The following is a 15825-nucleotide window of genomic DNA, read 5'->3' as shown; positions in this document are numbered from 1 at the left end:
ATTCAATAAGCAACCGTTTCTCGACTCGCTAATAGAATAATACCAACTGAGGCTATTATTAACGGTTATATCACACAAACGCTTTCATATGCACGGTATCAATTTTTGCGTTTTACCTACATTTAATCCGATAATGGGGAGATATAATTCAATCCTAAAAGGGCGTGTGTGCCCTCTTTATAATATACTTTCGGTATATTAAACGAAAAGCCCCGCGCGTTCATTATTATTATAATAAATATTAAGGGTTTTGTTACCGCCTCTTTAATTAGAGGCCAATTAAAAGCTTGCACGGCATTATATAGACTGAAACTTGCGATGAAACAAAGCAAATAGAGGTATAGTATTCGAACAATGGACGAGTTCTAAATTATGGCATACATGGTTTGGGCTCGCATACTTAGTCGTGTTAAAGTTGGGACTTGTTGCTGTGTGTATATATTTATATATAATAATAGTAAATGTATAATCGATGTGAATGGTTGGTTCGATCTATTTATTGCTTGCTTTTGTTATAATTAAGCTTATCGTAAATATGCAAATATAATATTTTAAAAATACAGCTTCAGTCAAAATATTAAGGAGCTTTAATCTATTATCTAAAAAAATGATATTTTTATACAAATAAAATTATTCAAAGCAAATTGTTGCTATTTAGTAGACAATTTTATCTACTATATCTACAGCTGAACATAGAATAAAAGTTATTCGAGGCACTTTTTAAATAAAAATGCAATATAGCTAGTGTTTTTTTTTGTTCAAATGTTTTTTTCAATGCACGTATTGAAAAAAACACTCAGGACACATTGCATAGGTAGTGGGAGAGGTTCCAGATGTAGGTAAAATGTAAGAAGTGGTAGTAAGCCAACCCTTGCGTTTGTAAATCATCACGCTATATGTGTGATTTAGAGCATTAAAAACAGTTTTTCTTAACCACTTAAATCGAGGGATAAGTATTAATATAAGTATAAGTATAAGTGTATTCGGAAAAAGGTTTTTTACACCCAAAAAGTAGTTCTTTAAATCGCTGATAGATTTTCATCATTAAAATAAATTTAATTGTTACTAATCTTAACGGTGTAACTTTCGTCTCCTGGGGTTTAAGGCAGTACAAAACAGGTCCAAAGCTTTTATTTAAAAAAATCTCACGCGTTAAAAGCTACGTCATTAGTTTTAACGATACGGTGGCAAAATGTAAGGCCTTTATCCGACATTTGTCTGTGTGCATCTTACACGTGTCGGACGAAAATTCGAAGGGATTAGCTAAATGCACTACAGTAAACAAACCGATTAAAACCCATTATTGAAGACTACAGAATTCTTTAAGCATAGACAAATATACAAACAAACAAAAATTTGCTTTTTATAAAAATAAATAATATGACAGACGTTGAGGAGTCTATTTTAGCCCTTTAATTTAAGAGCAGTAATTTATGAAGGGATTTGCAGCATATGAGATCCATGTATGACCTTTTTAGACATTTTAGCAGTCAACTTTAAATTCAACAATGAAAATAGTTGTCATGTATATACGTAAATCATTCTAGTATTTAAAACCCTAATAACTACATATTCTTTAAACTTTATTTACATTTATTAGCTATTTATGATATTTTAAGAAATGTTTCTATTATATTTAATACAATAAATATACAGTATTAAAAAAATATTTTTTGCTGCTCCAGGAAATTAAAACCACGCTTACAAAATCTTTAGTTAAATTTACACTTAAAGCTATTTATAAATAAATTAATAATAATGTAAGTCTTAAATGATATTGTCAAATATACTATAATATATATTATTTTTACAAAAAATATTTATTTTTTATTATTAAAAATATTTTAATTAAATTTTGATATTTGATATTGATAATTCCAATCCTTGGTAATGGTTCCGACATCGTTTGGCCGCTGTACAACACCCTTTCACCCAGACCTTTTACCGTGAAGGTTTAATTTTGTTCAATTTATCCAAAATCGCTTTCATACTGTCCAATTTGCACAATAAATAGAAACAAAGGCGTTCTAGCTGAAAAGTGTCGCCTTCACTTTGGCCATATGGAAAGTGGCGTTCTTAAAGATTGAACCAGACCACGGACGGTTGCCTTCCATGTTTTACGGCCGAATTATCGTTCGCCCTTTGCCCTGCCTTTGTATGGGGAAAGCTTTCACATAACTTATTATAAACAATAGCCGAGACCCACGATTGACCTTTTTCCACAGGGTTAGCGTTTCATACTCTCATTTTCTGAATGAAGTGTTCGAATCGAATGCTCTCCCCGTAATAGTACATAATTTAGCAAATTTACCGACTCTATTGTGTGCGTGGAAAATTATTATGGGGCGTATTGAATGTTTTGGATAATTATATTTCAAAAATGGATAATCGTCTTTTGCGGTGAGTAAATATTTTGAAAATAAAATAAATATGGTAAGAAGTTAAGTTAACTTTTAAGTAAATCAATGTTTACATAATTTATTTTCTTTAAAAAAATTGGGGAGTATGTTGTGTCGTTTGACGAAGAAAACATATTTAATTTTTAATAATTACGCTCTTTAATAAATCTAATTAAATTGCTAATAATGTATACATTTTGATTAAAAATGTTTCTTTTATGCATAATATAAAAACGGTTTGAAAATCTATAGCAAATACAAAACTCTACTTCGTACTTTATGCGATTTTATACTTTAATACTTTATGCGATTTTATACTTTAATACTATTAAAAAAAAATATTGCATAAATATAACAAACCAGTAACATTGCATTTCTAAGATTTTATATGTAATTATATTTATTTTAATAATAAATATAATAATATAATAGAGAACAGAATTTTAAACGGTATGCATATCTAAAAAAAATATAAGCAATATTTTTAATAACAGAAAAAATTACTGTATAAATAATTAAAATGTATGTTATAATGGTACTCACAAAAACATAATACAGAATCTTAGTCGTAGAAAATAACATTTAAATTAGTGAAAAATTAAATGTTTAATGATTTTAAGACAGAAAAAAATATTGCTAATGTTGTATTATTAAAAAATTTTTTTTTTGTCAATATTCAATATTCTAAAGTTTGCATTCATCTATAAATACAATGTGTCTAAAACCTTAAAACTCTAAATTTATTTTTTTAATTATTTTTATACTTACCTTTCATTTTATTTTATAATAAATTATAAATATATTATTCATAGTTCGCAATCTCTCTTAGTGCATCTTTGTTATATATTATATTAAAATAGTAATTTCTTATTTTTGTTGAATATACGTATTTATTTTTATGAAAAGGTAATAATGACTGACCAGTGGTACGAGAAATAAAAATACGGTTAATCATAGAATTCATTTTTATTCATAGGCCAAGTTTCAAATTGACAGTTGTACAATTTTTCATCTCAATCTCTCATTACAATTAGGTAACAGATTTCAATAAATTTTCCGAAAAAATTCATTCCATATAATGAGCAATTAAAACTAAAAGAAATTCAAGTAAACCTTAAATTGATTGATAGAAAACACTTATAACTTATAATTCGATTTCATGTTTTTTATATACAATAGCAGCATTTTATAATATATGTATTTATTTATATATATATATATATATATATTTTACTTTCATTGACGGTAAATGTACATAATTTATCTAGAAGAATACAAAATTTATCATCTATAATATAATATGTTCATATAAAGTATTATTTACATTTATAACAGTTTCGAAAACGTTTCTTAGAAATAGAAAACATATTTATTAAATGATACATAAATCACAACACAAAATAATATGTTTATAATATAAAATAGAGTGTAATTTTATGGCATACATTTATAGACAAACAAACTTCTAAAATATATTACATTTTTTTGTGCAAATAAATATACTAAATGAAAATTACAATAAATAATTTGCCAAGTTCTTATAAATATTTACATGCCCATCCTTCACAAAACCTGAACGTATCGCAAAGGTTTATCGAATTTGCATGTTATTTTATACTTTTTCGTACTCCTATATACAATATAAAGCACTCGTAAAATTATATTGAAATTGAGTTTTATCATACAATAGATAGACTATGAATTTCTAGCATGTCGTCTTCTTATTTCGACCCTTAAGCTTTTTTACCATTATGATATACATTTATTTTTTCGTAATTGGCTTCATGAACATTTTCGATATGTATAATCGAATGATTGATATTCTGGTGTAGCATGATATTTGGCCGATATGATCGTTTTATTAGTTTTATATTTGCGATCTATACATAAAATATATTTTCTCTTATTAAATAGAGCGTACTCTATGTCTGAACGTCTACGAAATTAAATATTAGCATATAAATATATTTATATTTATATTGATGAAACGGAACATTTTTGACAATTGATACTCAAAGCATTTTTTATTGAATTATTAATATCTTTTTTGTAAACACTAAACATTTTTTAGTAAAGCTTTTTTTATGATGGCGGAGCCAAAACTATTCGTATCACAGAAGAAATCACGATAATAACTAATTAAAAATTTAATTTATATAATTATCTATTATATATTGATTTATAAATATTTTATTATTATTTTCTTTGTTTATATCAACAACTTATTTTTTTGATCGTATTATGCAAAGTTCGCAAAAATCTTGTAGAAATATTGTCATTTAACAATCTCAATTATTAATTTACTAAACATCAAATAATACTTTAATGTATGTACAATATATAAAGAACGATTGTCATACTTAACATAAATCAATGAATATATAAAATATGTTAGAGATATGTTCAATGTTACAAATGATAAACATATGATATGTGAATACGAATTGACAAAATGTTTCATTTAAATAAATAAAATAAAAACATTATTCTATTCACTATTTACATTTATACTTATAATAGAAATAAACACGATAATTGACTGTACAAATTATTCATCATTATAATTATAATATGACGTATGTTTCATTTAATCGTTGCACTTATTTCATAACTATCAAATTTGATGTTCTCTGATAAAAAATACACGCTTCACTATTTATATAATAACTCTGTCCGAAGTTATTTTTTTGCGCTTTATAATTTATATCTAAATAATACAATAATTAACCATAAGATCTGGAATGCAAAATACCTTGTTTACATCACAACATTCGCGCGAAAAATTGTTTAGTACCCCTATTCAGTCTCCTCGGTTTAATTTATACGTGTGTGGCCAAAGCTGGTTGAGTTCCAGTACCTAGGAAAAAAATAATCAAATTATTTATAATATAAAACATGCTATAGTATTTTTTTGTATCTTTTTATTTTATACCGATTCATAAATTCTCGGTATTATTTATCGCGATTCAATACTAGATTTGCGAGATTCAAAATTGAAAAAAGGTACATCGTTCGTTGAAATATTCCACACATGGGTATACATTTTTAACTGTTCATCGAGAGCAAAAATTGATTTGTTTACCCTTTTTGGTGAGATGGACCAGTTGACCGTTGCTCTGCGTCGACGGCGGCAGAATGTACTGGGAACTGGGCGATTGGGGTTGTCCTTGTATTGTTGGACCTCCGTTAGGGACCCCTGTCAAACTTGTCGGTGGAGTCAGAGACCCTGGGGGAGTGGACACGTGGCTTCCTGTATGCGAATAAAAAAATCCAATATCAATTAACATCAATATGTAACGAGGCCAATATATCCTCGGCCCTTGAATGAAAAAAGTTCATTTTGCTAATCGAAAAGTTAATTAGTAATTGTCTGAGTTATAAAAGCAATTAAATAAAAAAACTGTCTCATAATATTATAATTTTATACATCGTTTATTAGAACAGTTGTAAAAAGTAATTTATAATAAATATAAATAGCGCCTTATTTTATTAAATATATCGATAAAACACTCCTGCTTCATCATTACATTGTTTTAATTCGAGTGTGTGTTTGACTTATATAGCCACGGTAATATTAATTTAGTAATTTTGCATACCGCGAAATCGTTATACGTAAATATTTACGGAATGGTGTAAAATTAAACTCTGAGCGAAGTATAAAAAAAATATATCGATTATATCGACTTTTATATTTTTGCAAAACATTTAAAAATATATGTCGTTGAAATTTGTAGGGTGAAAAATCCACATACTTTTAGTTGGTCCGCTTGTTTTTGTGGCGTGATTCACGTGGACAAAAAATAACGGAATTTGAATTGCGCAATGAGCCAGCGAGATAAGGGATGACTCATACAGTAATAGTTACGAAGTGTGTCATCCAAGCTTCAAATTTCATTTTTAAACAACTTTCCAGAAGAGAAAAGCGGTTGAAAAAATTTTTAATTTCAGTCGCAGTTAAGTCACCCTCAAAAACAATTTAATATCGGGCTCCACTATTGCCGTTTAGACCCACAAAAGTCCCATAGAGCGCAATTTAAGAGGTCACTTATGTTCGCTTCATATCTAGAACCATAAAATATAATTTAAAATCCTTTCTCACATGGCATGCGTCCCTCAGACATCCAGCTTCTACATGTGCCAGCGAATACCTTATTTCACAGAGACTAGGCCCCCAGAGGGCCTGCACTCAAGAGAAAGAACATGCGCCACTGCACCTACGCCCTCAGATGCTATATTTAATATTTTAATTTTAATTTTAACACATTTTAATATGTTAGAAAAACATTGTTTTAAAAACAATAAAAAAAGTCTCAAAAGGATACAAAAATTATTGTCTCCAGATGATTTTTACCACTGGATTTTCATAGATTTTTATCAAGATATAAATAAATTAAATATTTATATTTAGTATCCGAGTTATTTTCTATAGGGTACATTTTTATTTATCGATTCTACCGAATATTACATTTTTAATGGATCGCCTGTATGTCAATCAAAAGCTTTATGTAATGAGTATTTTTAAAAATGATTATAAAATGCTGCAGAGATTTAAATTTAGAGAATGTTTACAGGGTCAAAATTCTTGGAAAATATATATAATATACCAAAATAGCTTTCATATCAAATTTGTTATCCATTTCCTATAACAATATCAAAAATCTGCTAAAAAAATGGTGATACCGTAAATCGATTAATAACTCGGGCGGTGCACAGGGTGCCGTGTTAAAATATTTATATCAAATTAAAAATTGCTCATTCAAATATTGATACGGGCTTCATAATCAAAGCGTGGCCAGCATCACTGTCATGCAAATAAGCTAATTATTTTTGTCACGCCCCTTTGTACAGTATTGCCGCAAACAAAAAAAAAACAACACGCACGTAGTGAGTACTCGCGTATACATAAATTTATTTACGCAAGTGAGGCTCTTTTTTTTCAATAAATCGTCAAACGTGCCTCGTATGTGAAAGCAAATTAATTTTTAGGTCTTTGTGAAAGGGCCCACCTGTGGAGAGGGTTGAGGTGGCCCTGTGGCCGGAATAGGGCGGAGGCGCCGGGGTGGCCGCGGGGTTCGCCGTGTTGACAGTACCTGTGGATGACAAGTCATGTTTAACTAAATACACAATTCACATATACATATAGATACATATCATATTAAACAATATTGTGCTACTTTTTTTAATATACACATATAAAGTTAAATGGAAAAAATCTTTAATTTCGATGTTATGCTGTCCAGTTTTAAAAGTCATTAAATATCCATTTTGCTGCTATGATTTTTAGTTATTTTGCATTATCAGTAAAGTTATATTTTCACTGGCGTTTCAGTGACTGATAGGCCATAGTAAAATTATTTGCTGCTTTCAAGTGTGATTGCAACTCAATTAAACAGTTGCGAAACATCCATTTTCTATTCAAATCGAACTAAATCTAAACGAAATACCTACGCTCAAATTAATCTGATAAATATTCTAATACTATAGTTAGTTTTAGATTATAGTTTCCAAACGTTCTGGATTATCTACGCAGTGAATAAATACAGTTACTGATATTGAACAGTAAAATTAGAAATTAATTGTTTGATAAATTTTAATTGGCCTTATAGTGAAATTATATTTGTACTGATGAAAACATAAGTTTAATAAAAAAATACTTAGTTATTGTAACACATTTATATTAACAAAACATTTAAGTTATTAATTAATAAATAAATAGCAATTTTTTCTTTTTTTAATAACGGTACATAAAATTTTGACAATAAAAAGTAATACTACTCTTTAAAAAAATACATTTTAATTTAGTGTATTCACTAAATAGTCATTAAATAATTAGCGTTGAAAATTTACCAGATTTAAATTACTGTAAAAATCACTTGTGTTAGATTTTTGCTAACTAGTTCCGGGAATTATTTGAGGTACAAGAATTGGAAAAACCATTATTTGGGTAAACGCGATATTTTTATGTTACACTAGATTTTCGAAAACTTTAACTTTGACAGCTTAAGATATTATAATATACATTTTGCTCACAGTAAAATCTTTGTTCCTTAACTAAAATATTATTTGTTTATTTTTTGAACGACTTCTTTGCCGTTTCAAACAAAACATTTTATTTTTATTAAACTATACATTCCATATATCAAGCCTACTATTGATAAAGATATTTGCATAAATAATTGTTTATAAATACAAGATTTTAATTTTTGTCAAAATTCTACTATACATAATACGTCTGTTTGAAAAAAAAACAAAATAATAAAATCAATATTTATTACTTCCTATAGAATTTAATGATAATTAGTTTGACTTTACCGATCTATGTATATATGTTGTATTAAGTCCTATACTATATTTGCGTTAACACAGTCAGTTCGAGTGCTATCCATAACATCATTATTCATAATTGAGAATGAGATGGCAAGTTTGGGTTCACGCCCATATTATCTCGAAAACACACGATACGGATATACGTTTCGATATACTTATCATTACTCCGATTGATTGATAAATATTAAAAATATAGTAATGATTTTATTTTCTATAACTTTGTTTAAAATATAAAGAGGAGTAATGATTATCGTGTGATTTGAAGAGTTAATAGTAGCGTAAACCCAAATTTGCTATTTTTTCTCAATTATGAACATTGCTAAAATGGATAGCTCTTGAACCGATTGTGTTAATGCAAATAAAGTATAGTTTATATAGTATGCATGTAAGTTTGTGTTGCTTATTAGGCAAATATATGTTTTTAATATTAAAATACAATAAAAATAAATAAAACCCTGCAGTATAAGAGAGTTGCGAAAATCCAAAAAGATTGAGAAGACTGTCTAAATGTTACCATGGACAATCATATTAAATAAGAAAAAAAATGAAAGCTATTATAAAGCAACCCAAAATTTATATAATGTTGAATTGTCAAGAAAAAAAACGTGAGATGTCTCCATTATTTTATGACAAAAATCATAAAAAAAACTTTTTATATGCAAAACTTTATGACTTTTATTTTTTGTATCGTATTTTTTATATTAATATAAAATCCAAGATCACGTTTAAACTTCTACTCCATTGGCTCTAAATCTTATATTTTTATTAAATATTTTTTTGTTCAGGGGTTTTCAAATTTTAAGTGTGAAAAATATATTTATGCTTTTGTCTTTTCCGTGTTTGTTTGATATTGAAACGAAGCTATTATAATAGGATGCATTCGTATTGTGTGGTAAATTTCACTTAAAAGCTGTGTTCGCATAAACGGCGAGAACAAATAATAACAAGAATTTAAAGTCCGCTTTCGTATCCTTTCTCAAACCTCACAGGACATATTACATAAAGGGTTCCCGCATTTGGTAAAAGGCATTCGCATAAAGAAAACCACGAGAGCGCATAAATTAATTGCGTACTCTGGTGTGGATATATATGGAATTCAAATTTGGGACAGCGATTTTAATGCAATATTTAATGTGCTATTCGGATACAGAGGTTGGCCAAAAGTAACAATGGAGTTATAAATATCATAACTTGTGCCAAAACATCTTGTGTAGCTTATAAATATATAATAAATGTTAAAAATGTGTTTGTTAAAGATTAACCAGAATTGTTTATTATTTTTTGTGAAAATTTAAAAGATCTGGTAAAATCGGTAAAAAAGTAGTTAGAAAATTGGGTTTCAGTTATAGAACAAAGATTTTACTGTAACCGAAATGTAATTTAAGTATTTTTGACTGTCAAAGTCAATGTTTTCGAAGATTTAGTGTATATTTAATTATTGTTTTTACTGATGATTTTTTCTTGTAATGTAAGACTACCTCCCTTAAATAATTGCTAGGACTAGTTAGCAAAAACTTATTTCTTGTATTTTTGCAGGAGTCTTAATTTTCCTAATTTAAATAAATATTGTTTAGTAACAAAAATGCAGATTACTAAAATTACTAACACGTGTCAAAGTCATTATAAAAAAATCACGTATGCCCATTCAGTTGCTTTCCATCATATTCATATATAATTTAAGGTTAGGGGTTCATCAACTGTTGTCAACGTCTCGCAAAATGTGATTTTTGAACCAAATAATATGTTTTCTATTATCAAGGAGTACTCACCCAATCCAGCCGTGATTCTAAGGTGCGGGTTGCTCAAGGAAACGTGTCTCAGGTCGTTTCCGCTGTAACTCATCCCGGCTGATCCGTTCCTGAAGATTGCCGCCGCACCGACAGGATCAGTCGGATTAGGTTGAACTTTGAACTCGATATTCGCCCTCTGCAGCGAGTTATTTTGAGAATTAGAGGCAGACGTGCACGGCACTGTTGAAGCCGTGTCTGTGCTCCTAGTCAGAGAGCTGCTCATGGAGCTGCCGTTGTTCGTTATGGAAGACAGTTGGGCGTTGAGTTGATTCAGATGTGCCGTCAGCTGGTGGCTGGAGTGGAGGGATGAAAGTTGTATTCTGCTAATATAACTTAGTTATACAGTATTTGTTCATTACATTATGCTTTAAAATTGAGGATGCTATTACCTGTTGGCATCATGTGTTAAGGCGGGTTGTAGAACAGCTGGAGCTGGACTGTAATCTCTAGCATATTCTCCATAGCCCACGTATCCTGTATATCCATGCTCGTCCTGTAAAAAAATACATATATTAAACACCTAATATTAATATCATTAAATAATTCACACCTAATAGTAAATTTACCTTATACTCAGACGCCGGGAAAAGCGGATCTATATATTCATTAGAGAACCTCGGATATTGTAGCAGGATGCCATTTTGACTTCCTGGCACCAGCATTTGCCCGTTGATCGGATGACCGTTTCGATAATCCTGTTATATTAATTGCCCATCAATATCGGTTATATGTTAAGCTTATATATGATGGGGTTATACTGACCGCTTCGCAGTTCCTATCGGCATCCTTCAGGTCCAGTTTGAGATCGCTGATGCAAGAATTCCTATCTGGGGTTTGAGATCTCTTGTCCGCGTTGGCTTTTTCTGTGTCTGCCATGACGTCAGGTTTTTTGTTATCCCTCTGCGACGGGTTTTGCTTTTCCTTCTTCTTACGGCATAAGATTAGGATCATTGTCATGGCGACGATTACGATGGCACCGCCGATAACGCCGGATAAGATGACAAGCAATGGAAACGATCCTAAGAAAATAAAATTTAAATATAATATTAAAACTAATAAATATGAAAATCTTGATCATGTTTGCATATATAGTAAATGAATCATAACTCATGAATGCATTTTTAGTGTAATACATACAAAATATCCAGGGGTTGCAAAATACATATTACTAAAAATAAATTTACATCTGGGAAATAAAAAGCGGATCAATACAATTTTAACTAAAATTAAATACAACGACGTCTAAAAATATTGTTTATTGCAAATTTATCAGTTTTAAAATATTCGTAGAATTACGGAAAAAAAATTTAATAACTTATATTAAACCGCATATTAAACTAATGTAATTTTTATATAGATCTAAGAAAGATTTGATTTTAGTCATAATATATACATTTTAAAGTAAATTATAAATTCAATTTTATGAACCAAATAAAACCAAAGTAAGATGGAAAAAATAGCGAAGAAATATTTCAGAACCGCTCTTGTTTTACGTTTGTCTGTTACTGTGGAATAATTTTAAAATAAATATTTGCGTATCGTAAAAACAAGGGAAATGGCTCACCCGTCCCAATATATTGTTGACAGCAAAAATGTGTTTTTACTATGAGTCAAAAGATTAATAGACGATTTACAAAGTTTCCATCATTGTCAACTCTCGCGGGTTATAAACTTGGAAGCATAAAAAAGTTTTAAATGAAAATTTTATAATATTTTATTTATGAATCACATAATTGCTCTTTTTTATTTTCAAAAGTAAAGAATAAGGATTTCTGTTAATTCTAAATCAATAATAAATATTATTTACCTGATCAAATCATTTATTCTGTTTAATTGATATCAAAATTGGATATTAAAAAAAAAACTATTCACATCTCTTGCTGGATAGCTGTCTATCAACCAATGTTCTAACAATCGATCATAAATCATTGACGTTAATAATAACAATAGACTTAAATGCCTTTTTTTGTGTACGAACATCCCCCCCGAGTATGCCATGTGTATTTTAAGCAAATACTCCCATTTTCTTTTTTTGTTAAACGGCAAATATTTGAGGATGCCGAAACTAAATATGTCATAGAACTTACATTGTGAAACAATACTATAGGATTGTTAAATTGGGATTTCCTGCCCCTTTACGACACACCGCTCTCACTATAAGGCTTACAAAATATAAGAATAGCTGGAGAATTTCGCATCTTAAAATTGTGTCAGATATATGGAAAAATCAAGTATTATATCGAAATAAAAATAGTAGAAAATAACAGGGTGTTCGGTTCTTTTTAAAACTCGCGGAAAACCAGGTACCCGGTTCGGACAACCTTAAATACGTATTAAACTTTAGAAGATTGAATCTCGCATGCGATAGTGCAATAAATATTTAAAGTAAAGTCATATAAAAAGCTTAAAATATTGATAAGGACTAAAATAAAGTTATTAATATCAAAATTTGTTCTCTGGATTATGATTAAAAACTGGTATGCCTTTTTTGTTAATTTATGTAATTCCATGTCATATGTATGCAACAATTTAAAAGTAATATTAGTTACAGTGATAATGTTAAAAAACTCATTTTAAAGTATTAATAATTTAAATGTATTTTATCTTTCAAGTACTAAATATACATATGCTAACAATTTTCTAATAAAATTGTAAATATGTGTATATTAAAATATTTAGGACATAGTGATAAAAATATTGCTAATTTTACTATTTTCTTCTTAATAACACTTAATTGTGGTTAAAACTGGCTTATACTTTGCGTTTAATTAAATTGTAGTAAATTATTTATAGCTAATACTAGAGCTCAATTATTAAAAAAAATATCGGTTTTCCAACTTTTATATTTCCTTCGCCATGTTTTTATTTTAGTTTAATCATTGATATTGTAATTACTATATTCGTGTTTTTGATACAATTTAGTTGTATTATATAAGTGGTGAAATATTTTTTTTCCATGTGTTATTTTTTTGAGTAAATAATTTACATAAATGCGCAAAACCACATAATTTATTAATTTTTTCATAGGTTAGATTTTATATTGATATATTTTTTTTGATTAAATTTGTAAGCATTAATAATAAAGTTATATAGTACACAAGAAGAAAACATCCACCAGTTTCATCATATTATTTTTAAATGATGCACGCGTTTTCTGTGAAATAAATGTATTATTTAAGAAAAGTAATTCTATAGATTTTAAAGCATCATAAAAGCAAGACGAATTTAACAAAACTCGTTTTTAACCTTATCGCCGCGGCGTCATTTTAGAACAGGTGTTCCTCCAGGGTGGCTTAAATTCTCTTGATTTACAATTTTACTATTTAAAACCATAAAGTTACAATAATAAGTAATTCTATGATAGAAATAATTTATAAACGAATTAATTTTCTCTTTAAACTTTCTTTATATTATTATTAATAAGTTTTTTTTAAATAGACCTTTTATATATCTCGACTAAGTTCGTGAGTCACCACTTTGTTTCAAACGTGTATTGAAAAAAAATCGCAACTCCATAAAAAAATCTTTAAAAAAAAGGCTTTGCGTTGAAAATGATAAAAGTTAGTAAAATAAGAATAGCAGGTCGCAAAATTAAAAGTGTCAAGACTTTGTTGTCAAATCTCTAGCGGCTGTTGCGAATTAGGTCATTTATATAATAATGAAAAACAAACAACATCATAATATGTTTCAACTCTAAATTGTCGCATTGATTCAAGAGTCTAGGTTATAAATGAGCAAAAGCATCTTTCTTTTCTCTAGAAAGTATATAAACGCAAATCTATTTATCTATTTATTAAGATTTTTCATCTAGATTTATTATAAGTAAAAAATTACTTTATAATAATTCGTTTCTGATTTGAGACACACGAGAGTTCAATAAGGCTGAGTTACACCGAAGTTACGATTAAGAAAACAGAGAAAACAGCCGCTAACCAATAATTTAATACGATTTTTAGAGACGATTATAGATCTACGCAAACGCAAACAATGTTTGTTCTTAATAAATTTTCGATAAATGACAGATACTTAATCGACAAAAAAGTTTTCTCACGGTGGTGTCCCATTTCTACAAATGTCTCTTTTTTGTTTTATAGGTTCGAAACGCAATTTTATACATCACATAGTGATTGGCTTTGTGATTTCATAGCACACTATTTATATTCTCATGCCTTTTAATTTTGTTTGAAGCTTTTCAACTGTTTTTAGACCTGCTAATTTAATCTTTTCAATTGATAAACCTGATAAACAATTATGCTCAATATTAAATTAAAAAAATTAAATAGAGGGACCTGAGCTTCGCCATTCGTTCAGCTTTGGTTTAATGCTGCATAATATTCAACTATAGATTTTCCCCACAATAGCTTCGAACAAATCCACTCGTTTCTATCGATTTCCGCGAATTTCATATTTGCCCATAGCAAGATCATCGGATGAAGCAATCAGCGCGGAATTAAACCCGCGCGTACGGTTTTCGCCCGCGAAAGCCGTATAACAATTAAAGTAATACCACGCACTCTGCATAGAAAATAGGCGCACGCCGAAATGAAAATACGATATGCTAATACCACACGTCGGAGTTAATAATTACCACCATCCCCGTTCCGCTGCCGTCAGATCAGATTTACCGACCCCACCACCATAGAATTACGCTTCAGCCCATCCACCCCCTACCCGCTAGATATTTCTCTCTGGGAGTGTTAAAAAAGTGGTGGTATGGGCGTGGGATGACTTTTGACTACTACGCCGATGTTCGTACGTTCGTAAGTGTTCGTGAATAAGTGATGAATGATGAGTGACGCGAGAAGAATTTACGATCTTGGCGATTTGGCTGGTGAATGTTTAATGTGTGCCGTGTAGTGAGTTGCGCAGAATAATTATTGTGAGAAATTTATAATATCTTTATGCTAGCGTAGAATAAGCTTTAATTTTACTTTTAAAGCTTCATCGAAAGTTATAAGTTGTATTTGACTTAGTATTTAGTTTAATGGGGTGAGTATTATTAGCTCTATTTTATTGAAATAATGTCTTAATTTATATACTAAAGTATTAAGTTTTTGACGTGTGGTGTCGTCTTATCTGCTTTTGAGTATTTTGATAGTTTATAAACTTCTTGTAATATAAATTAATAAGTAAGGTTGCAAAAGGTTATGTGTGTCAACAAAGCACGGTGTCTAATATATAAAATAATGCCATTATTAATTATTAAAAAATTATGTCACTATTATAAAATATGTAATACTAGCGAGAAACGAGTGTCTCACTACTGATTTAGTAGTTCTTAATTGTGTTTACTTCGTTGTTACACATTG

The 15825-nt window shown here is 29.0% G+C and overlaps 1 protein-coding gene across 6 annotated transcripts in view; it reads right to left on the bottom strand.

The window, feature by feature from the left end:
* Nucleotides 1–4587: 4587 nt before the first annotated feature.
* The window catches only part of LOC148234949 (irregular chiasm C-roughest protein-like), a 306152-nt gene continuing 294914 nt past the window's right edge, over nt 4588–15825 (bottom strand). For 4 of the 6 annotated variants that reach the window (XM_088186132.1, XM_088186133.1, XM_088186134.1 and 1 more), the window contains 7 exons: nt 11279–11535; nt 11083–11211; nt 10906–11009; nt 10496–10839; nt 7406–7489; nt 5482–5649; nt 4588–5256 (listed from right to left, as the gene is read on the bottom strand). In XM_088186132.1, coding sequence (XP_088042258.1) covers nt 5219–5256; nt 5482–5649; nt 7406–7489; nt 10496–10839; nt 10906–11009; nt 11083–11211; nt 11279–11535 — 1124 coding nt within the window. In that variant the 3' untranslated portion in view covers nt 4588–5218. The remainder of the gene's footprint in view (nt 5257–5481; nt 5650–7405; nt 7490–10495; nt 10840–10905; nt 11010–11082; nt 11212–11278; nt 11536–15825) is intronic. The other 2 variants (XM_088186136.1, XM_088186138.1) reach the window with 2 other exon arrangements.

This window comes from Plectrocnemia conspersa, unplaced genomic scaffold (genome assembly GCF_051122295.1).
Source record: "Plectrocnemia conspersa isolate PC_06_02 unplaced genomic scaffold, ASM5112229v1 ptg000005l, whole genome shotgun sequence".
NCBI classification, from domain to species: Eukaryota; Metazoa; Arthropoda; class Insecta; order Trichoptera; family Polycentropodidae; genus Plectrocnemia; species Plectrocnemia conspersa.
The sequence above is the reverse complement of the archived record's forward strand: the minus strand, read 5'-3'. Positions and strand labels throughout refer to the sequence as shown.